At 41.3% G+C, this 23,987-nt stretch overlaps 1 protein-coding gene and 1 long non-coding RNA gene across 3 annotated transcripts; one reads left to right on the plus strand and one right to left on the minus strand.

Moving 5' to 3' along the window:
- The first annotated feature begins 1,338 nt into the window (after window positions 1–1,338).
- Window positions 1,339–23,157, plus strand: LOC117512405. The gene is made up of 4 exons (XR_004561289.1): window positions 1,339–1,349; window positions 10,063–10,066; window positions 21,392–21,396; window positions 23,028–23,157. It is a non-coding gene; the product is annotated as an uncharacterized LOC117512405 (long non-coding RNA).
- cbx5 (chromobox homolog 5 (HP1 alpha homolog, Drosophila)) lies at window positions 17,168–23,930 on the minus strand. 2 transcript variants are annotated; one of them, XM_034172452.1, is made up of 5 exons: window positions 23,777–23,930; window positions 23,129–23,311; window positions 21,884–22,103; window positions 19,739–19,839; window positions 17,168–18,689 (listed from the first exon to the last, which is right to left on the minus strand). In XM_034172452.1, exons 2-5 carry the CDS (start codon window positions 23,257–23,259, stop codon window positions 18,548–18,550), a joined length of 594 nt encoding a protein of 197 aa, XP_034028343.1. In that variant the 5' UTR covers window positions 23,260–23,311; window positions 23,777–23,930; the 3' UTR covers window positions 17,168–18,547. The 2 variants fall into 2 exon arrangements, with proteins under 2 accessions (XP_034028343.1, XP_034028344.1); XM_034172453.1 differs by having other exon boundaries at window positions 23,129–23,338; window positions 23,777–23,921.
- Between the last annotated feature and the right edge of the window lie 57 nt (window positions 23,931–23,987).

Consider the following 23,987-nt stretch of genomic DNA (forward strand, 5'->3'; position numbering starts at 1 on the left):
TTCAGTTTTAAAGTAAATACAGAGCGATTCTTTTTCTACATTCTAAATGTTTTCAGTCACTACTTGGATTTGGTGCTCAGAGATACATATCATGTTCTCATGACTGGTGTCCAGAGTTTTGCTTGTATTTATTTAATGCACAAGGTCATGTTCTGGGGACCTTGTTCTGGGTCAGTCACCTTCTTATGACTGGCCTCCACCTACCTAATTTTTTCAGCCATGGCAAGATTTTAGTCCATTGGATGGGTGACTAAAAGACTAGCCTAACAGGCGATTGATGGCTTGTGTTCCGCCTTCACACATAGGGCTAATACATACAACTCCAGGGTGACTCATGGCGGTAGAGCTTGTATGAGCGTACCACGAAACATCGCACCGACGGGCAGGCGTGCATGATGCCGGTGTGACGGTTCGTGCATGCAGGAACACTGCCAGCAGCTGCATGATGTGTAACCAGCCGCTGTGAAGAAAAAATAAATAAATAAATACATGCTGCTACGGTTCCATGCATGCGCGAACACAGCAGCTTTTCACAGCGCGATGTGATAAATAAAAATTACATGTCACCACGGGAATCGAACCCACACCTTCCAAAAGCTCTGATTTCCAGTCAGAAACTTTACCACCGAGCTACTGTCACTGTCCTGTGAAAGCTGGAAACTCCCTGATATTAGAAAGAACATGGACCAGTTTTAAAAAAAAATGCGCACCATATTAAAACACCGCATTTATCAAGTGGAAAATACAAATATGATCTGTCTGTTCCTCTGTAGATGACCCATGGTCACTGACATACAGTCATGAAATGGCATGAATGAGAAGCAGTGTGTCCTGATCATGTCCACATCTGCTGGCGGCGTCCAGCCGGCCCCGCGCACATGTCCTGCCGGCGCACCACAGGACTTACACCGTGTCATGTGGAACAGCGCTCATTTGGGTGGTGTGACCGTCAGATCGCACAACTGCGTGTTATGATCTGACGGTCCGTTTCAACTTGGAGGACAGCCTGTCAACGGGCTGCAGCATGCGCACGCTCGCTTGCTGCAGCCCGTTGCCAAGCGATATATGTTTTTATTTATGTCCACGTGATGACAGCAAGCAGACACACATGCATCACAGTGGGCAGGTAGTCCATGTCCGTCCAAACACAGTACGTGTTGTCCAGCTGGGATATCTAAATTGACAGATCTCCACAGCCGCTTCTGTCCGTGGCCACACCTCCTGTCAGTTTAGCGCACACACCAAAGCCACACTCGTGAGGCACTTAGACAAATTTTATTTTCAGCATGACAATGATTGTCTGCTGACTCTTGTTGTGTTAATAGTACGAATGGCCACACATTTTCTAAGTGCCATGCTAGCGGTGTTAGATGTTCATGCGTGTCACCTGGAATTTGGCCGACACCTGCCGCAAAAGGGTCAGATGGGCTCTCACAGCACACACTCTGTCTTTCAGCCACTGGTGTGCGCAGATAGATGTAGCAACAGCTACAATTTTACACGTTTTGCACGTGATTCCTGCTTTATGCGCACTTTATCCACAAATCGACCAAATTCGCAGTATGTGTGAAGGGAAAAGTTAAAAAAAAATCACTCTGTAGAATATACAAGGTCTGTTAGAAAAGTATCGGACCTTTTTATTTTTTGCAAAAACCTGATGGATTTGAATCACGTGTGCTTGCATGAGCAAACCTTGAACCTTCATGTGCATGCGTGAACTTTTTCACGCCTGTCAATTGTGTCATTTCCTGGTAAGCAGCCTTTGTGTGGGACGTGTGCTGTGCACTCAGCGGATTTTCATTTCAAGGAAAAAGACGGAACGACTGGAGCAGCGCCGCATCAAATTTTGCCAGAAAGTGGGCGACAGCCAAGTGGAAACCATTCGGATGATTCAGAAGGCTTTCGGTGACTTTTCAGTCATGTGACTATCCGAGAAATTGTGGAAGCGGTGGGCATGTCACAGCATGTCCTGTGAGACTTCAACACGAAGGCACTTTTGCTCCGCTGTCAGAAGCAGCATGAATTTCACCGCCGCTCTTTTCATGGCCAAATCTTCTGTCTTTTACAGTGGAATGTGCCGAAAAAGTGCTGATGTCCACCTCTTCCGCAATTTCTCGGACAGTCATACGACGATCCCGCATCACCACAGCGTTCACTTTGAAATGATCTGTTCATTTCAGCATGTTGATGGCCGACCAAAGCGTGGCTCGCTCTCCACCGTTGTGCGGACGTCTTTAAACCGGTTGTACCGCTCCTTAATCTGTGTGATGCCCATAGGATCGTCACCAAAAGCCGTCTGAATCATCCGAATGGTTTCCACCTGGCTGTCGCCCAGTTTCTGGCAAAATTTGATGCGGCGCTGCTCCAGTCGTTCCATCTTTTTCCTTGAAATGAAAATCCGCCAAGCGCACAGCACACGTCCCACACAAAGGATGCTTACCAGGAAATGACACAATCGACAGGCGTGAAAAAGTTTGCGCATGCGCACGAAGGTTCAAGTTTGGCTCATGCAAGCACACGTGATTCAAATCCATCAGGTTTTTGCAAAAAATAAAAAGGTCCGATACTTTTCTAACAGACCTCGTATGTCACCATGAATAGAAAGCAAGAAGACAAGTCCTTGAAAATGCTGAAGTGTCCCTTCTGAGTAGCCATGGTCTTCTGCTATCAATCTTACAGAAAGAAAAAGCAGCATTGATTCGTGCTACCTCTGACATAGGATGTCAGTGTTACCGTCTTATTCATATCGGTTGTGGAAGATCTTATTTCACCTAAAGCTAGTACCAGTGCAAACATGCCACTCAGCAAAAACTCATGTCAGGGAGTTAACCCTTAGGTACTAGGACAGCACTTCAACATCTGGAATCTGGAAAAATACCCAGGGCAATGAAATGGTCATGAGACAGTGCAAATCAACGTTTTTAGGTGCAGCCAGTGATGGTGAATGTAAATCTGCCTAAGGCTGTGTGTGTGTGTGTGTGTGTGTGTGTGTGTGTGTGTGTGTGTGTGTGTGTGTGTGTGTGTGTGTGTGTGTGTGTGTGTGTGTGTGTGTGTGTGTGTGTGTGTGTGTGTGTCATCAGAAAGTTGATATCATCATGCAGGAGACTCCAGGAGCTTCAAAGAGAGGTGGGATGCCTCCCAGCAGTCCAGAGTAGTCAAGTTTTTTGAGGGAGGTTAAGAAAATTGTCCTGAAATAACCATTTTGCCATGCATGCACAAACGTTCTTACAAACATTCTTCTTTGCTGGCTGCTGTGGAGGAAGTCATTCAAGCTCCTTTCTTACAGAAGAGGTATCTCAAACGGATTGTCTGTGGGGCAGATGTGGTAGTGAGAGAAAATATTACCGCCGGCACCACAATTTATCACTTACTGTTAAATGTGGTCCATGTGATACTTACCCTTCAAAGCATGAGCTGTAGACACCACTCAGTGTGTATGTGTGTGTGTGTGTGTGTGTGTGTGTGTGTATTTATATATATATATAAATTTTTTTTTTTCTCAGTGACTGCATGTGACTGTCTCAACATTAAAAGCTGCTGTGAGCTGCGTGTAATGCGCGGGTTACAATATTGGAGTAGTTACTGATCAATAGTGAGAGTGAAATTGTTCCTAATACACAGATAGCAGGAATAATATAATTTATGTCCTTGTATTGCTTTTCACTGCATTATTCATCAGGAAGCACCCAGCATTAATAATTAAAAATCAGCCATGGTGAAATACATTAATTACATCAGATGGAATATCTTACACTTACAGCATCAAGATTTTTTTTTTTCCTTTTCTTGAGAAAATTAGGACAGGAAAAGGTTATCTTCTGTTATTAAAGTTTCACAGATTGTCTTTTTTAGATTATGTGATTGCTCGAGTGCACCCCCCAGGAGGACAGAAGCTGTTGGCCCTCAGGCAATTTGAATTTGAAACGACTGCTTCGGAATGCGTGATGAAGGTGCAGAGCTCCATCGTGTCCCAGACTTGCGGCCTACCCCACCCTTCTCTCGCGGTTACCTCTGGCCTGTTAAAAATGATATCAGCTCATGGAGGGCAAGCATTAGCATTTGCATTTTATTGGAAGCACAGAGATTTAGAGCAGAGGATATATCAGCTCTGAGCAGACAGAATTAGTTAACAATGCATTACCTGCCTTTTATGGCAGCTATAACTCTTTCCCCTGGTGGGTAGCAGAGATGGAGGAAGGTGTGTGGGGGGGGGGGGCACAGCCAGCAGAAGACTGCCGGTGAGAGCTGTGGGTGCTGTGGAGGTGGCGCATTTACAACCAAGAAGCTTTGTCCGTGACGCTTTTAAGCACTTTAAGTGTGATAGCACGCCCAAATTAGAGCATCACACAGCAATCACCTCCACGCAGCTCGGCACTGTGTGCTCAGAGACGATGCCGCAGACACGGCTGCAGACCTTTACGTCTGGCTGCAGCAAGGAGAGATGGAGGCACAGCTGTTGGGCAGCTGTACCAGCCTGATCACAGCATGGGAAAGGCCACATCAGATTACATCCACCTCAGACACTCAAGATTTATATGACTTTTCACCCACGAGGCAGTTTCTGAAGTGAACTTTTCTACAAAGTAATAGTGGATTTTGTGATTCTTTGTGTGAGTACATATTTGTTTGATGTTTGCGGCGGGGAGGTGGGGGGGTACCCTTGAACAAGCTGCAAAACACTGATGGGGCCCACGGCAGCAGTCCCTGCCCATGACTTCTCATCGCAGCTGCTCAGTTGTTCCCCCAACACTCATTTGATGTAATGTGCTGCAGGAAGACCTACCTCTCGTGTGGGCAATGCAATACCCCATGGAACTCATTTGCAGCAAAAGTTATTGGTATAGCAGGGAATGTGGTTCTAAATATATAAATTTACACCAAAACTGTGATATTTTAACACATCAACACAGAACTATATCACTCCTATCTAAAAAATAACGTTTCCAAAAAAAAAAAAAAAAAAAAAAAGCATGTTGTTGGCCAACAATTTGTGAACTGAAGAACCCACCCAGATTTTTGAGTCACAATTTTGATTGACAGATGAGAGAATGATGAAGTATTTGCATCTCTGTACCATAATTTCCTCAGGACCAAATCTGCCTGTTTTTGTTAATTAGTCTGTTAGCCTGTCTGGCAAAAAACACTCAAAAAGCATGAGAAAGGCCACATCAACCTCTGTGGCACTCAGGATTGGTCTGTTTTTTTCATCCATGAGGCACCCATTGTCATTTTTTTTTCAGGCATGCATATAACATGACCTGAATGTGCAGTAAGATTTTCATGCATTTTCTATACCTGCTTACCCAAACCAAGGGTCATGTGAGGGGGATGGAGCCTATCCCAGCAGTCATAGGTCGAGAGGCGGGGTACACCCCGGACAGGATGCCAGTCTGTTGAAGGGCCACATATAAACAGACCAACACACACACACATTCACACACACTGACACTCAATTTAGAGTCACCCATTCACCTAACCTGCTGTTGTGTGTTGGGGGGTTTGGCTGGACATTTTGGTGTTGTTTTCTTTTCTTTGCTGTCCAGGTGGTATGCAAACTGGTTTTTGTCTGTGGAGACGGTGCTGGCAGAAGAGTCCTTCACCCTCATCAGCATGATTTGCAGCACCTGTGGATGATGCTCACGTGCAAACTTAAAGACTTTCAGCTGAAGCAGATAATGAGATGGCATTCTGCATTTAAGCCATGAGTAATTCGAGCAGAATTGCCGGGAACTCGACCTTGTGACGTTCGTTTGTGAGACGCTGAGGACCGCGCCTGGGTTTGACACATCGTGCCTGTGAGGACGGGTGAGGGACACATGCTGTCAGCACACATCAGAGGTGATTGATTGTCTGAATAAGTGTTAACAGTAATTTGGTATTTTGTTACGCAGTATATTTGAACATTGATGAGAATTGTGCAGTTTGCTTCTCACTGCCGTGGCGTACGGAATGATGATCCTCCACCAGTTGTGAGAAGCTGCTCATTTACATAAAGCTTAAATTCAGACCTGAATGTGTTGCTGATAGTGTGTGCCTTTGAAGGATATTTGTTGTAGCTGTTGACTTACCTCACCTTTTCCATCCTTCACAGAGTCAGTTTGTCGTATCCACCTGGGGGGTGTTCGGCGGTGAGTCTGGGTCCAGAAGTGTCGAGCTTTGATCCATTTGGGCGCTGGAGAGCGCGCCGTCCTTCACCTCGCCAGACAAACCGCACATTTATGTTGTACACAAAGTATTGCACAAGAGGGAAATAAATTTGTTTTGTTTTTGGAACCGCTTTCTGGTTATTTAGCGCTGGGTTCAGTCAGACGCTGGTCCGCTCCTCAACCCGCGTCTGCACATAACACCTGCATGCCTTTGGAAGTGGGAGGAAGCTGGAGCACCTGAAGGGAACCCACATGAACACTGAGAGAACATGCAAACTCCACACAGAAAGGACCAGACGGGAAGCGATTGTAGTCAGAATTTTCTAAACAAAATTGCATTTCTGGCACCAAAAAACCCAATCAGCTACCCAGAGTATGTCATATACTGAAAAAAGAACCAACTTTTAAAAGTATTACAATTGGTAACACCTGAATGAATTAAGATGTTTGAACTTAAGTTTGTAAGTACTTACAAACAGAAGTTCAAACAACTTAATTCATTCAGGTGTTACCAATTGTAATACTTTTAAAAGTTGGTAGTGTGCAACTGGTGGTAGAACACTGTGACCAATCACAAAATTTTGAACATGTTCATAATTACCGTGATGCTATAACGCATCATGATCCACAGAAGTGAATAACTGGATTGTCATTTTGCACATAGGGGTGGCATTCGTCGTTTACTTTCATTTTATTTTGTTACTGCATCTTGAAATAAATCATTTTTGCTTGAATGTGGATTTGGCTGCAAAGTCACTTTGATGCCAAAAAACTTCTGCCGGGGTATGTAAACTTTTGACCACAGCTATATATAAATGGACTGCATTTATATAGCGCTTTTCCATCTGCATCAGACGCTCAAAGCCCTTTACACACCATGTCTCATATATCAGGCTGCTGCCATACCAGGCACCCAATACACACCAGGAGCAACTAGGGGATTAAGGACCTTGCCCAAGGGCCCTTAGTGATTTTCTGGTCAGGCTGGGATTTGAACCGAGGATCCTCTGGTCTCAAGCCCAGTGCTTAACCATGAGACCATGACCTCCCCTATATAAATGCCTTTTTCTGAATTTTGGGTTTGAAGTAGCAAATGTACCACAAGCCCTGAAATGCTGACATCGCCCGCTAGATGGCGACAAAAGCTGCTCATGTGCTGCAAGGTTTCAACTATTTATTTATTTGAGAAGTTAACTTTTAGGGACAATATGATGTTTGGCTGACAGGCAAACATCAACTTATAGTTGTGTCCCTTGCCCTTATGGGCAGTTTATTTGTTTTATTTATCAACTCATATTTCAGAAGTACTTTGACTAAAGAAAATAAGTAAGTTGTTTTAGCTTCTCCCTTGGTTGTCACCAGGGCAAGTCCAATATGGATCGGCATGTTGATTAGGTACAAGTTTTATGCCAGATACCCTTTCTGGTGCAACAACAGGCACAGGCAGTCTTAAAACAAGAACCTTTCATTTTGGAAGACAAGCACCCTCACCACTTGTCACCATGCTGCCTTAAACGCTATCACGAAAGAAACCTGCTAAAACGGTTTGCTATTATTATTTTGCAATATATACAACAAAAAAAAAAAATAAAAATTAAAGAAACACTTTGAAAACACATCAGCTGTCAATAGGAAAAAAAAAATCATGCTGGATATCTTTTCTGATATGGACTGGGTAATGTGTTAGGAATGAAAGGATGCCAACATAGTTTGATGGAATTGAAAATTGTTAAAGTACACAGGGCTGAATTCAAAGAACCCCCAAAAATCAAAGCAAAAAATGATGGGGTGGGCTTGTCTATTTTGCCAAAATTTCATTGCAGTAGCTCAAAATAGTACTCAGTCATTTGTTTGGCCCCCGTGTGCTTGTATGCATGACTGACAGGATCGGGGCATGCTCCTAATTAGACGGCAGATGGTGTCCTGGGGATCTCCTCTCAGTCTGTCCAGGAGCTAAGTGATAGCTCCTGGACAGACTGAGGTGCAACCTGGCGGCGTCGGATGGAAACAAAATGTCCCAGAGGTGTTCTACTGGATTTAGGTCAGGTGAACATGAGGGCCAGTCAATGGTATCAATTCATGCATACTCTTGCCTCATGAGGCCAGGCATTATCCTGTACCAGAAGCAATCCAGGACCCACTACACCATCGTAAGGTCTGACATTGGGCACAAGGATTTCATCCCGATACCTGATAGCAGTCAGGGTGCTGTTGTCTAGCCTGTAGAAGTCTGCACATCATTCCAGGGTTATGCCTCTGCAGACCATGACTGACCCACCAACAAACCGGTTATGCTGAATGATGCTGCAGGCAACATAACCTTCTCCACAGTGTCTCTTAGACCCTTTCATGTCTGTCACATGTGTTCTGGTTGAACCTGCTCCCATCTGTGAAAAGCACAGTGTGCCAGTGGTGGACCTGCCAATTCTGGTGTTCTAGGGCAAATGTGAGTCGAGCTCCATGGTGCCCGCCAGTGAGCACAGGCCCCACTACAGGATGTCAGGCCCTCAGGCCACCTCATGAAGTCTGTTTCTGATCCTGTTTCCACTGATTATCCTTGAGATGTTTCTACAGCTTAACTGGAGTCCACTTGGGCTAAATTCAGTTGAATGGACATGATTTAAAAAGGCACAAACCTGTCTACATATAAGGTCTCACAGTTGACAGTGCATGTCAGAGCACAAACCAAGCATGAAGTTAAAGATATTGTCTGTAGATCTCCGAGACAGGATTGTCTTGAGGCACAAATCTGGAGAAGGGCACAGAAACATTTCTGCTACTTTGAAGGTCCCAGTGAGCACAGTGGCCTCAACCATCTGTAAATGGAAGAAGTCCAGATCCACCAAGATTCTCCTGCTGGCCGCCCGTCTAAACTGAATGATCAGGGGAGAAGGGCCTTAGTCAGGGAGCTGACCAAGAACCCGATGGTCATTTCTACAGCAATCCACTAATTAGGCCTGTATGGTAGGGTGACCAGACAGAAAGAAGCCACTCCTTTGTAAAAGGCACATGGCAGCCCACCTGGAGTTTGCCAAAAGGCACCTGAAGGAAACCAGGTGGAAACCAGGCACCATCCCTATAGTGAAGCATGGTGGTGGCAAAATCATGCTGTGGGGATGTTTTTCAGCGGCAAGAACTGGGAGACTAGTCAGGATTGAGGGAAAGATGAATGCAGCAATGTACAGATACATCCTGGATGAAAACCTGCTCCAGAGTGCTCTTGACCTCAGACTGGGGCAGCGATTCATCTTTCAGCAGGACAATGACCCTAAGCACACAGACAAGATATCAAAGGAGTGGCTTCAGAACAACTCTGTGAATGTGCTTGAGTGGCCCAACCAGAGCCCAGACCTGAATCTGATTGAACATCTCTGGAGAGATCTGAAAATGGCTGTGCACTGAAGCTTCCCATCCAACCTGATGGAGCTTGAGATCTGCTGCAAAGAGGAATGAACAAAACTGCCCAAAGATAGGTGCACCAAGCTTGTGGCATCATATTTGAGAAGACTTGAGGCTGTAATTGCTGCCAAAGGTACATCAACAAAGTACTGAGCAAAGGGTGTGAATACTTATGTACATGTGATTTCTTAGTTTTTCATTTTTAATACATTTGCAAAAATTTCAAAAAACTGTTTTGTCATGTTGTCATTATGGAGTGTTGTGAGTACAGTTTTGAGGGGAAAAATAATTTACTCCATTTTGGCATAAGATTGTTAACATAACAAAATGTGGAAAAACTGAAGCAGATGCATTGTATGTGTGCAAAAAGATCACCATAACCTTCTGGATGAAGGCAGAAACCTCTATTGCATATATATATATATATATATATATATATATCAACAGGCTTGGTTTCAGTGTGGAAGGCTCCTGGTTCAAACCCCTTCTGTGCCACATTTCTCCATGTACTGTGGAGATGTGTCAGGAAGGGCATCCGGCGTAAAACTTCTGCCAGTTCAACATGCAGATATCCACCTCTGATCTGCTGTGGCGACCCCGAGTGAAAACAAGGGAGCCGCCAAAGGGACTTACTTTTTTAAGACAGTCACATTCATCTTTTAAAGTCCAAGCAGCTCCTTTAAAGGCACAGACAGCTTACTGTTGACTCGACTCGACTCTCCACACACATTCTTCTAAGTCAGATTTTTTTTCATCAAGAATTTTAGTGTCACACTGTTTGCCTGTTGACCATGTCCCAAAACCCCTTCTTCATGGGTATTTGCCACACACATCACATGCAGCGTTCCCATGAGTACTGTGGCTTTCCCAGCGAAACCTCCTGGCCTGGGTTTGTCAGCAGACAGCTCCAGGCTCCATAAAACAGCCTCCTGCTCGCTCCCTCTGGCTGCCTTAATGGTCCCAGGGGCTGGAAATTTACTAGTGACCTTTGCATTCCATTTGGAGTGTAAAAGCCTTTTTGCTAGGAAAATTCCATCACTTTAGACGTAGCTGTGCACAACTTTGTGTGTGTGTGTGTGTGTGTGTGTGAGTGAGTGAGAGAGAGAGAGAGAGAGAGAGAGAGAGAGAGAGAGAGAGAGAGAGAGATGCACAGCAGTGTGAAAGAAAAGTTGACAGGAGAAAAGAAGGAAGCTTCACTGCAGCGTTACCGGAATTGAAACAGCAGTATTGATGCCATAACATTGTCCTGTGCGTGACATATTAACCGTGCTCTCGTAAAACTCTGATTCGACCGGTATAATCATTATTACCATTCAAGCTTCTGTATGTGATGAGGAGAAATCCAGATGCAAAGCACAGATGATCATTATTACATCAGTTACAAATATTCCAGAGCAGCCACTCTCAACCTTAAGAGCACAGGGACCCATCCAAAGCTTTAATCACAATTTTGTTCAACCCATGAGACAATGATGAAGTATTTCCACATAATGTTATGATAAACTAGGTCAGAAAAATGAAGAATAATACATTACTGTACTATACATCTGTACTCCAATCACCTGTTTCACACACTGTCTTGTTCCATTACAGTTTATTTTACAGTGAATATACTATTTTTCCTGTATTCTTGCATTATACAACTCTGTTTTACTTCTTATAGAACTGTTCTTCTTGTTTGATTTTATGCACCATGCACTCACAGAAATATTTAACCCTAACTTTTAAGATTCATGTAATTTTATTACATGAGAGATTCCCATTTACTTTTTTGAGATAATTTTACAAACCTACCAAATAAACCTTACATGATGCATATTCATTACTGTAATAAATCATATTCATTTGAAATGCATAATCCTCAGCTTTATGTATTTAGTATTAATAAAATATAATTACTCTAAATCAATAATAATGACAGTATGTATTTAAAATACATAAAGTATATTGTTTGAATTGCATAATAATTATGTTATCTATACAAGATAAATGGCATAGGTAACATAATGAGTTCATAGTGAGATCAAATTCCTTGTATGTGTGAACTTACTTAGCAATAAATTCAATTCTGATTCTGATTTGATTCTGATGATTTAACTCCCACAGCATTGTTATATTACTTCTGATGACATTTTAAAAATACATAATTAAAAAAAAAATCTATGTAATATAAAATATAATGCGCTTAATTGAAAATACTCAATACTTTATTAAAAAGTGAAAAAGACATATTGTTTATTTTAATTATCTCTCATGACCCTTCAGCAGCCAGCATGGCAGCTTAGTGGTTAGCACTGTTGCCTTACAGCAAGAAGGTCATAGGATCGATTCCCACCTGTGGTCTTTCTGTGTGGAGTTTGCGTGTTCTCCCCGTGTTTACGCGGGTTTCCTTCGGGTGCTCCGGCTTCCTCCCACATCCAAAAACATGCAGGTTTGGTGGATTGGAAGCTTTAAATTGATAGCTGTTTGTTTGTCTGTATGTAACTCTGTGCCAGACGCTCCAGCCCCCAAACACACACACACACACACACACACACACACACACACACACACACACACACACACACACACACACACACACACACACACACACACACACACACACACACACACCACCCCATGACCCTTAACTGGAGTAAGTAGTTGAAGATGAGCGAGTGACCCATCAGCAATACCTTCCTGGCCCACCTTCAGTCTCTTCGCAGCCCACCAGTAGGCTGTGACCCACACATTGGGAACCACTGTTCAAGCGGTATCATTTCCTGAAAGATTAACCAAATTGATACATTGTATCCAGAATAGTGAGAAACTTGTTTCTACCAGAATGTAAAAGGAAACTGTGGTAGATTTAATCAGTGTTTTCTGCACAGCGTGCAATCAGAAAATCTGACCAACAGTTACTTCAGCACACTTTGCAAAGAAGCAAAAGAACTCAGAGAAATATGTGATCTCAGCCAACTCAGACTACTTCATCGCCCTTGACATGTTGGATAATAATTAATAAAGGCTCTGGTGACAAGATCCAATGAAAAAAAAGGTGTGTTTTCTGTGAAAATGAATTTAAGAATATTGAAAAATATAATATTAATAGTAACAATATGCTGCTGTTTAATAGCGCCATCTGCTGACTTACTGTGGATGCCCTTTCAACATTTTCTTCCAACAAAGAAAGCATAAAAGTGGTCTCAACAGAAGACATTATACAGCATTGGTCTCATATAACTTGTGACTTTTTATTATTCCCCAAAGACAGACAGTTATTTTTCCCCCTCTGATAGGAGGAAGTGTTCTGGTGCTGGGAAAAGGTTTATTGCGGTTTCATTATGACTGCTTTCACCCTAAACAATTTCTGTAGAATTATTTATTTTGGCGTCTTAAGTAGTAGCAGTGTAGGCTTGGCTTGAATTAAATAAAATGCACAAGCTATTCCAATGATAGTTAAGATTAAAGCCAACTACAACAATTGATGATTAAATTGTTTTAAAGGGAGCTTGTGGGACACATTTTAATGTTCAGTTCATATTAGAAATAATCCTTTTTTATTCAAAGGCCGCCACCCACAAAAAGTAACAAATCAAGGAAAAAAACAATATTTTAATAAAAGGAATTCATGCTCAGCTGTAACTGATTACGTGTGAAAAGTGACAAGGTCACAGTTTACAGCAAGGTCCATAAGTATTTGGACGACACACTTTGTGTGATTTTGCCGCTGTACACAACCACAACTGAGCTGAAATGAAACAATCAACATGTGCTTCTAGTGTAGATTTTTAGCTTTAATTCAACGGGTTTGACAAAAATGTTACAGCCATTTGTATACACACAGTCCCTCCATTTTCAGAGCCTATAAGTAACTGGACACTTTAAATATAAGGATTATTTTTAATACAAATAATCACTTTTACAGCTAGTTTTCTTTAGAGGAGTCAGGAGATGACTACTTCCAAATCACTAAATATGTCTTGGATTGCATTTGCATCAACCATGAATTAATACCACCAGTATGGTTGTTTGGTAAGTCTGCCTGAAGTGGGCGCGTCTCAAAAACTGAGTGATCAGAAAAGAAGAGATGAGTTAGGCAAGCCACCATGACAACCCTGACAACTCTGAAGGAGTTAACTTACAGGGCCTTATTTTCACAGCAGATGCTAACAAACGTGATCTGAGGACACAGTCCTGTTTGGAGTCTGTCTCAGCACACTTTGTTATGAGTGGCAGGAAATACCAGCACAAAGCAGTTATCACTGTGTGCATTGTTCAAGGTAAATGAAATGGACTGCATTTATATAGCACTTTTTCCCATCTGCATCAGAAGCTCAAAGCGCTTTACAGTGATGCCTCACATTCACACCCACGCACACATGTCAGGGTGCTGCCATTCAAGGCGCTCACTACACACCGAGAGCAAGGACCTTGCCCAAAGGCCCTTAGTTATTTTCCAGTCTGGCTGGGATTTGAACTGAGGATCCTCTGGTCTCAAGCCCAACACTTAACCACTAGACCATCACCTCCCTCCCAAGGGTGTTTTGTAGTCCAAATATGACGTCAGACAACCACAGTGACACCTGCCCTTCCCTTAAAGCCTCTAGAAACGACTTTAGCCACAAATTCCTGAGTCATAAAAATCAATACTCTGATTATATGCGAGTGGTGCATCTCCGCAAGAGAGAAGCTGTGTGCCTTTCTGCAAGAAGGAAAATAGCGATGAATTAATTTCTAATGTAAATTTCCCAACATATGAATAGGGTCAGTCAGGATCAAATGTCCTGACACAGTTCGTCATCACGCACTGAAAAGTTTGTTGTTAATCTACCTGCTAAATCCACCAGAGCTGTGTAAAAATACAAGTATTTCAAAAGCTAAAATGTTCACTGTTTCCTCTGAGGACTTTTGTTTACAACTGAAGTTCTTAGTCTTTCTGCTTAAATGTAAATGGCATTTGTAGCAATCTGCGAACACAATTAGGCATTTCAATGTGTATATTGCTTACCTGGAAACATTTTTAAGATGCAATCATTACTGATAAAGGGGGGAAAACACATATCAATGCAACACACAATAAACCAATTATTTATTTGAGGTAAGAGAAAGTAACTCATTGAGGCAGGCAGATGACCCATTACTGAATAAAGTGATTATGATGCATTTTGTGCATAGGTTTGTCGCTTGTCTCATTTTCATGAAAACTTTTTTTCTTCTTGTTTTGCTACAGTGGCCATATACTGTCTTATTAATATTACACAACTGCAGGTTACCAGTGATATGTGCAAGCAGAGAGTAAGCACATTGTGAAGTTGCTTACATACAGTAGTGTTCAGAATAATAGTAGTGCTATGTGACTAAAAAGAGTAATCCAGGTTTTGAGTATATTTCTTATTGTTACATGGGAAACAAGGTACCAGTAGATTCTCACAAATCCAACAAGACCAAGCATTCATGATATGCACACGCTTAAGGCTATGAAATTGGGCTATTAGTAAAAAAAAAAAAGTAGAAAAGGGGGTGTTCACAATAATAGTAGCATCTGCTATTGACGCTACTCAAAACTATTATGTTCAAACTGCCTTTTTAGCAATCCTGTGAATCACTAAACTAGTATTTAGTTGTATAACCACAGTTTTTCATGATTTCTTCACATCTGCGAGGCATTAATTTTGTTGGTTTGGAACCAAGATTTTGCTCGTTTACTAGTGTGCTTGGGGTCATTGTCTTGTTGAAACACCCATTTCAAGGGGATGACCTCTTCAACTATTTTGACATATCCAAACTGATCCATGGTACCTGGTATGCGATATATAGGCCCAACACCATAGTAGGAGAAACATGCCCATATCATGATGCTTGCACCACCATGCTTCACTGTCTTCACTGTGAACTGTGGCTTGAATTCAGAGTTTGGGGGTCATCTCACAAACTGTCTGCAGCCCTTGGACCCAAAAACAACAATTTTACTCTCATCAGTCCACAAAATATTCCTCCATTTCTCTTTAGGCCAGTTGATGTGTTCTTTGGCAAATTGTAACCTCTTCTGCACGTCTTTTATTTAACAGAGGGACTTTGTGGGGGATTCTTGCAAATAAATTAGCTTCACACAGGCGTCTTCTGTCACAGCACTTACAGGTAACTCCAGATTGTCTTTGATCATCCTGGAGCTGATCAATGGGTGAGCCTTTGCCATTCTGGTTATTCTTCTATCCATTTTGACGGTTGTTTCTGTTTTTTTTCTTCTTCTCCATTTTAAAGCATTGGAGATCATTGTAGATGAACAGCCTATAATTTTTTGCACCTGCGTATGTTTTCTCCTCTCCAATCAACTTTTTAATCAAACTACGCTGTTCTTCTGAACAATGTTTTGAACGTCCCATTTTCCTCAGGCTTTCAAAGAGAAAAGCATGTTCAACAGGTGCTGGCTTCATCCTTACATAGGGGACGCCTGATACACACCTGTTTGTTCCACAAATTGACAAACTCACTCACTGAATGCCACACTATTATTGTGAACACCCCCTTTTCTACTTTTTTTTTTTTACCAATAGCCCAATTTCATAGCCTTAAGAGTGTGCATATCATGAATGCTTGGTCTTATTGAATTTGTGAGAATCTACTGGTACCTTGTTTCCCATGTAACAATAAGAAATATACTCAAAACCTGGATTAATCTTTTTAGTCACATAGCACTACTATTATTCTGAACACTACTGTATGGCCTGTATAACTGGCGAACTATGGCCTTTAAATCTGGTTTGGGCTGGTTTTAAGTGAAAGCACTTTTGGGTGATGAAGATATAAAAGTACCAGCTCCACGCCTCATTTTTAGACCAACACGCCCACAAGAAAGCAAAGGACTTAGGCGGTGGGTGTGAAAACATGTTCATGGGTGGAAATTAATAACACCTGTGCTATGGTATACGAGAGTCCATAACCTTATGCGATTATGACTGGAGAACCTGTGCACCACGCAACTTTTGGCTGTTGCATCACCAGTTGTACAGTATCATTACCAGTAAAACAGGATTTTCATAAAAAAAAAAAAAATCTAATTGGTTTTGTTCTAACAAATTGTAGCTGAAATTTTTTTTTCCAGAAAAACCTCTGTGCCTCTGCAATGATGCTGTTCAAATGGCGTTGCAACAAATGTTGCACTATGCAGATTTTCTAATTACAGCCACAGAAGCCTAGAATTACTTCTGAGGTATCATTGGTGGTTTCCATTGTGAGTCTCCTTGCACGATCACACCCTTTTTCATAGTCTACTTCAGCTTTACCACACAGTACCATATTGTATTTCTTAATGACTGATGTAAATGAAGTCCAAGACATATTCAGTGACTTCAGAATGTTCAACATATCCATCCCGAAATATCTGTAAAAGAGAATATTTGCATGAAAAGAATTCATAGTGTTCAATTACTTATGGGCTCTCAAAATACACATATGGATACAAATGACAATTTCCTAAATGGTGAACACAATACTTTCGTTAACCCTTTGTAATTAAAACTTAAATTCTACAAGGAAATCTTCATTTCAACTCTATTGTGAACAGAAGCAAAATTGCATGACTATCCAAATACTTATAGACCACACCAATCAGTGCAGAATAAAACAAAGGCTCACAGCACTTATCGATCTGAAATGTATTTGGTTTAAGTGTACGTTTGATCACACCACATATAAAGAACAAATTTTAAGTGATTTAATGTGCAAGAACTTACAGCTACTTCTCAGTCAGCAATATGGCACCGGATTTTAACATGCCAATAAAAATATATATGCGTACCAGTTTGTCATCAGAATAAAACCCAGGAAATGCATTAAAATCCGACCAGAAACTGCTTTTAATTTTTCATATTAACACTACAATGATGTACAACAAATACTCAAATGGTTAAGTGGCTGCAAACTCTTAACAGCATAAAAATAATGATCATAACTTAACCAATTAGAGATCAATCACATTAAAAATGCAGGGTCATAATGAGTGCCAGAGAGCTCCCCCCTCCCCCACAAGTCTGACGTACCATTTTTAACCACCAGGAGGCAGGCCCTAAAGGCCAATGAGTTGCTGGTTTTGTACTCCTGTTCGAAGGATGCAGTAACATGGTGAAGATTGTCTAACCTACCAACATGTCTCAGTTTTGGTCCAAAGGAAGAAATACAGTTTAGAAAAAAAACTGAGAAAAAAACTGCTTTATTGTCCTTTTCTGAACAGGTCATAGTTGAAACAGATTAAAAGCACGACAGAAAATCTCACGACTAAACTTAGAAAACAAGTTAAAAAAAACAAAAAAAAAACCGAGTATATTATCACTACATTTAGAATCAATGGGCCAGTGTCCTTTTCAAATTGAGTTATATCCTGGTAAACAGGACAAACTGACAACACAAAACTAAAAAGATTTTAAAAAAATCTTTAAAAGGGCAGGGATTATGCAATCAGGTAAGTATTGTGATTGCTTCCTGAAGGGCAGTACTCTCGCAGTGATGTTGATGGGTTCTTAAAACAAAGACGTGCACTGCTGAGAATGACTACTGGATAGGGATGGTGCACCTTGCTGTTGTACTGACTCACGATTAACACTGATTTCACCAATAAAATTTGATTCCGTGTTTTAAAAGATGGCAATGTGTGCCTGTCGATGGAAAATTCCTAACTGACATAATCGATTCATGATAGCATTAAAGCATCACATATATAGGCAATTAAAAATAACAATAATAAAAAAAGTACAGAAAAGAAGAAGAGAAGAGCAGGACCCCTCCCCAGTAGCACATCACCTACATCCACCACAGCTTCTCCCTCTATTATCATCACGTTTCCTTCTGATGACTGGGCCCTTGTAGTCCAATGTGGCATGAATTGAGAGAACAAGCTGTCCTCCATCTTTATGTGTTGTTGTTGGACAAGGTAAAGGAAAAAAAAGTATGGGAAGTTTAGGTGTGAAAAATGTCTGACTCGAGGTTGTCCCTGCAGTGGAGAAGGTCTTGTTTCCTCCCTACACCTACGCACTGACAGCGTCCTTCTCCTTCTTGTCACCATCTTCATGCCAGGTGAGACGTTCCTCATAGAAGGCTATGACAATCTGTGGGCACTTATGATTAGCCTCCTTGGCAAGCACAAGATCAGCCTCATCAGAGTCCTTCCTACAACAGATACAGACAATACTGTTGTAACAAAAATCAATTCACAAGACCTCTGCCCTAGAGCTTTTCCACAGCAGTCATTTTAGAAAAATTTCTGTGACAAACTGCTAAATATAGTCAGGTACCCAAGAATAATGTGTTTTGTACTTTTGCCTCTATACGTATACAACAGAGTTGAAATCAGTGAAGTACACATGTACGTGTACACATTACTCAGCCTCTCAGTGCAGTGAAGGATGAGTGGGAGCTGTGTGCGCAGCATTACAAAGGTCATCCGATCTGTTGTCAATGCAGAGCTCCATAGACACAGAAATAAATATGCAATGAGGCCATGTTTTACTGAGCACTAGAAATGCTACTGTGCGCACACAAGATATAATTACCTCCCATATTTGATTAGTTCATGCATACATGATAATCATCTGTTCTGTGTAAAGTTGAGGGTGCACTATGAAATAAAAATGACACTTTTGGCAAATGCCATTATTAATGGCAGTTTGTTTCCAATAACAAAACACAGAAATGCCTTTGAGCACAGAATAGATTTTTAAGCTTGGAGAGAAATGTTAACATGAACCAGCAGACTATTCCAATATTTTGGTCAGATACACTGCCAAAATTATTTAATGTCAAGACTTCATGCTCAACACATAAAATAATCAAACCAGGGGAACAATCTGTATGCCCCCCCACCTCGCTTTATATTTCTTTTGGTATCAATGGCCACATTGACACTTTGCGAGTCTCCTGAGATGTCAACTGCAGTGATGTTCCTGGCATTCAGAATATGGCTTTTCCCTGCAAAAGATTTGCTAAAAAAATTGCATTTATAAATCTGCTAGCACCCAGATTTGAAGTCTGGTCAAATTTGGTAAGAATCTGCACAATAAAAGTGTTTTTTTTTTCCTTCTCTCTCTCTTCAGTATATGTATCACAAGGAAATTGTATGCTTCCTCTCGCTTTTTTTGCGGTGTTGAGGGAATGCAGCATATGCACACACTGGAAAACATGAAATGTACAACTGTTACACAAAAACAGCAACAACATACCATTTCATAAGAAACATAAGGTCTCCACATGAGTCGGTGGCACCAATAATCTTCTCTGGTTCAAGTCCCCTCTCAAAGCCACGTGCAACTAGAATATCATCCTGGGGTAAAACAGGAAAATTACATTTCAAACAGAAAAACTGAAAGCTCAAAGGCTATTATTTTTCATATGTCTGGGCATAAATTCTGCATTCAAACCCTGCAACAACAGGACAGAAAACAGGAGATCGCCTGTGTCAAATGCAGACTGATGTTATTTTTGCTCAGGGTCAACACACTGAGCCCACATGGATCTGGATGTTGATAAATGGACTGCATTTATATAGCGCTTTTCCATCTTTACAATTATGCCTCACATTCACCCCAATGTCAGGGTGCTGCCATACAAGGCGCTCACTACACATCGGGAGCAATAGGGGATTAAAGGCCTTGCCCAAGGGCCCTTAGTGATTTTCCAGTCAGGCGGGGATTTGAACCCATGATCTTCTGGACTCAAGCCCAACACCTTAACCACTAGACCATCACCTCCACCATCACCTTGATTTGGTACAAGTTTTACACCGGACGCTTCCTGACAACATGAAGTTGTGAGGAATGGCGTATCACTTTTTCAGCTTTTGTCCGTTGTCCACAAAGCCAGTTTTTGGTTCTTGAATAAAAGCAGTCAATTATGTTAATTATAAGGCTTAACTAATATAGAATTCACTACCTTTAATCAATAACCAAGCTATTGCATTGGCAGAGCCAAAAAAAAAAAAAACAGTTTTGTAACAGACAATACTTGAAAAGGTGTTTCCCATACACAAGTAAAGTATTGCAACTGCCTCAGGGGTACCCCATGCAGTGTAAAGTTGACAAAATTATGCCTCACTTTCCACTATGTTGCAACAGTGCAACCTTGCAATACTGTCAAAGTCTAAAGTAACTTATTTACAGCCACATATTTGAGACTTTTTTTTAGGGGGGGGGGGGGGGGGGGATACAAATGCTACATAAACACCATCTTGACACTTGCACAAATTTGATCCCTGCAATGGCATGTAATCTTGCATGCCAATGAGTAAACTCTTCGTAAACTGTCCAAAAACTGTGCATGGCCGTGTGGCAGTACGCACAGAAAATTTTGAAATGTTCCAAATTTTTGGCACGCATAAATTTCGTGCCACTTGTGTGAACTAGTCACTAACATTGCGCAAAGTATTTGCAAACACTACGTGTCATTGCACACAGGGCCTTGCACAATTTACGATGAGTTTACTCATTTGCATGCAAGATTGCATGCCAGTGCGGGGGATCAAATTGTGCAAGTGTCAAGGTGGCTCTTCAACCGTACCATCTAATGACACTCACTAGCACAACAAATTGCATGCCAGTGTGGGGATCAAATTCATGTAAGTGCTTTGGAATCCCATGTATGCTTATTTAAATTGGCATTTCTCACCACATAAAACCTCAGAGAGCATAATACACTGTACTACTCTCTATCATTGTATCTAGTGATTAAAGCACATTGCAACACAAGTGTACAGTCCCATCAACATCTTAACCTGTCAATGTCTTGTCACCAACTGTCTTTCATTTGTCATAGAACACAGGAGGATAAACTAAGGTGAAGAGATGCAGAGAAGAAAATAAACGACATGATCACACAAGACAAAGTTGCATTAATCTGTCCTGTTCAGGTATATTACAGTTGGAACAGATCAGTTATCTATGGGGGTAATTTCAGAATTACACACTTCAGGTTCTGACTGGATTTTGACATTTCCCACTCCCATATTTTGTGCTTTTTAATCACAATGCAACAAAAATACCCCCTCCCACAATTCTTAGCTCATTTCTTGATTTCTTTGTAAATATGTGGCATGTGAAAGCAAAGTATGATATAAACAAATGCATGATTTTTAGACTTACCTAAACACGGTGGAATGGCCTTATACAGAAAATCTATGTGATAAACATTAGATGGTAGTCAAATCTCTGCTGCTGCTCTCTTCGTTATTTTGTGCACATGCAACCAATTTCATGCGGAAGGTAAGCTTGAATTTTCTCCCAGTGAAGGCTGGATTTGCTGGCATTGTCAATTAACACTGCCAAGCATGTCACATTTGACAAAATTGTCTATGCCACAACTACGATACTCACCTCTTTTTTCTTTTTAGGCTTACTACCACCCTCTTCATCATCATCAGAGCTTCTCTTCTTTGAAACGTCTTTGGAACGTCCCATGGGGCCCGCACTTGATTTGCTAGCTCCACTGGTAGGTGTGGAGCTTCCACCACTGCTTTTCTTGTAAGTTTTCATAAACTCAGAAATAAGCTCAGGGCAGTCAAGATTTTTCTCTGGTTCCCATGTGTTGTGCTTACTGTAGAGGATAACAGTGCAACAAGTCAGACCAATAAATGTGATTACACTTAAAAAACTGAAAGAAGTTGGAGGCATTAAATAGATAGGTGACAACAACCATCATTAAGCTCCAATTTGAAGGCCTAAACAGCATTCAAATGAGAAGGCCATTACTCCAGAATTGCTCAATAAAAGTTTGCAGTTGATCACCAGGACAAAGGCAGCCCCCCCCCCAAAAAAAATCAATTTTATTATTATTTTCGAACATTTGTTTTAGACAACAGTTACAATTTCAAGAAATAATGAGTTGGTACAACCACAACTACTTTGGTCCTGTTTTGCAGATCATAATTCAAACAATGACTTAGATTTTGTGGTCTGAGATTTTTTTCCTAAAAGCATCAATAAGAACATCAATTTTATGTTGCATTTTCATTTTTTATGTGTTGAGAAACCCTATGTTGATGCTCTAGGGATGACACCGTTAGTACAATAACACAACTCAACTTAGTCAAAGTAGCCATTGACACTTCATGTATAACTATACCCAGTGCGGCGTAAAATTCTTTCCCTATATTTTCTTTTCCTACTGCTCAGGCTGATTCTAAATGCACATGCGCAAACGCTAGTTCATGTCATAACAATGGGAGAATGAAACACGTGTGTGGGGTTAGGTTATGATTAGGGAAAAAGTGGTCAAATTAGAAACAGTACAATTAAAGACCCACGCATGCACAAAATGCATGTTAGGGAAAGGAAAATACGGCAGAAAGTATGTAACATGGAGGCGGTCTTCTCTCCCCCCCCCGTTCCATTTTATTATTATTTTGGAACATTTTTTGATACAACCACAACTACTTCTATCCTGTTTTGCAGGTCAAAATTCAAACAATCACAACTTAAATGATGTGGTCTTAGACATTTTTTTAAAAGTACCAATAAGAACATCAATTTTATGTTGCATTTTCATTCTTTATGTGTTGTGAAACACTATGTTGATGATATGGGACGAAACAGTTAGTACAATAATACAGCTCAACTTACTCGGAGTAGCCCTTCCACTTCAGGAAGAACTCTACCCGGCCTTTCACCACCCTCCTGTCCAGCACCTTCTCTACAACATATTCCTCCTCATCAGAGGACGAAGACTCCTCATCACGAGATTTTTTGCCCATTTTGAAGTTGGATGCTGATCACTGCGCTGTCGTTGGGCCAAATAGCACTTCTCTTTACCAGAAACGACAGACAAGCCAACTTACAAAAGAAGGAAAAACAAACAATCAAATGCACTTTTCTAACATGTAGTCTGAGTTTTTTTTTTTTTTTTAAGTACACACACAAACAGGAAGAACAGTCTGCAGGTACAGAGCCGTCGATTCCAACTATCACACAGCAGAACATTTCATTGTCGTTCACACACCCGTTAACGTCACGAAGACAAATGGAAAACGGAGAAATTGAATGAATGACTACGCGGCTTTAGGAATTCTTTTCAGCAAACTTTAAACATTATAATGTTTTTGACTCTTACAATGAAATGGATAAGAAAAGCTAATCGGCGAATCAGATAGCATACAAGCTAACACGCAAAAGAGCTAAAGGCTAGTTAGCAGAATAACAAACACCCAACTAGCCAATTCAAGCAACTCCGACGTCAAGATTAAACACTCAACCGTATTAATACACGTTTACCTTTTTGTTGCACGAAGCGCTAGTTTTATCTCGGGCCAAAGTGAAAAAAAATGTGCAAGGCCGCCGCTCGAGCTAATTTAGCATATAGCCTTGCTACTATGCGTGCACTTGTCTGTGCGTAAAAAGCGCGCGGCGAGGTCGCACGATGACCACGCCCCTATCACCTCGTAACCTAGCTACGCAGCTAACACACGACACCAAAACGTGTGTG

This window comes from Thalassophryne amazonica, chromosome 6 (genome assembly GCF_902500255.1).
Source record: "Thalassophryne amazonica chromosome 6, fThaAma1.1, whole genome shotgun sequence".
In the NCBI taxonomy this organism is placed as follows: domain Eukaryota; kingdom Metazoa; phylum Chordata; class Actinopteri; order Batrachoidiformes; family Batrachoididae; genus Thalassophryne; species Thalassophryne amazonica.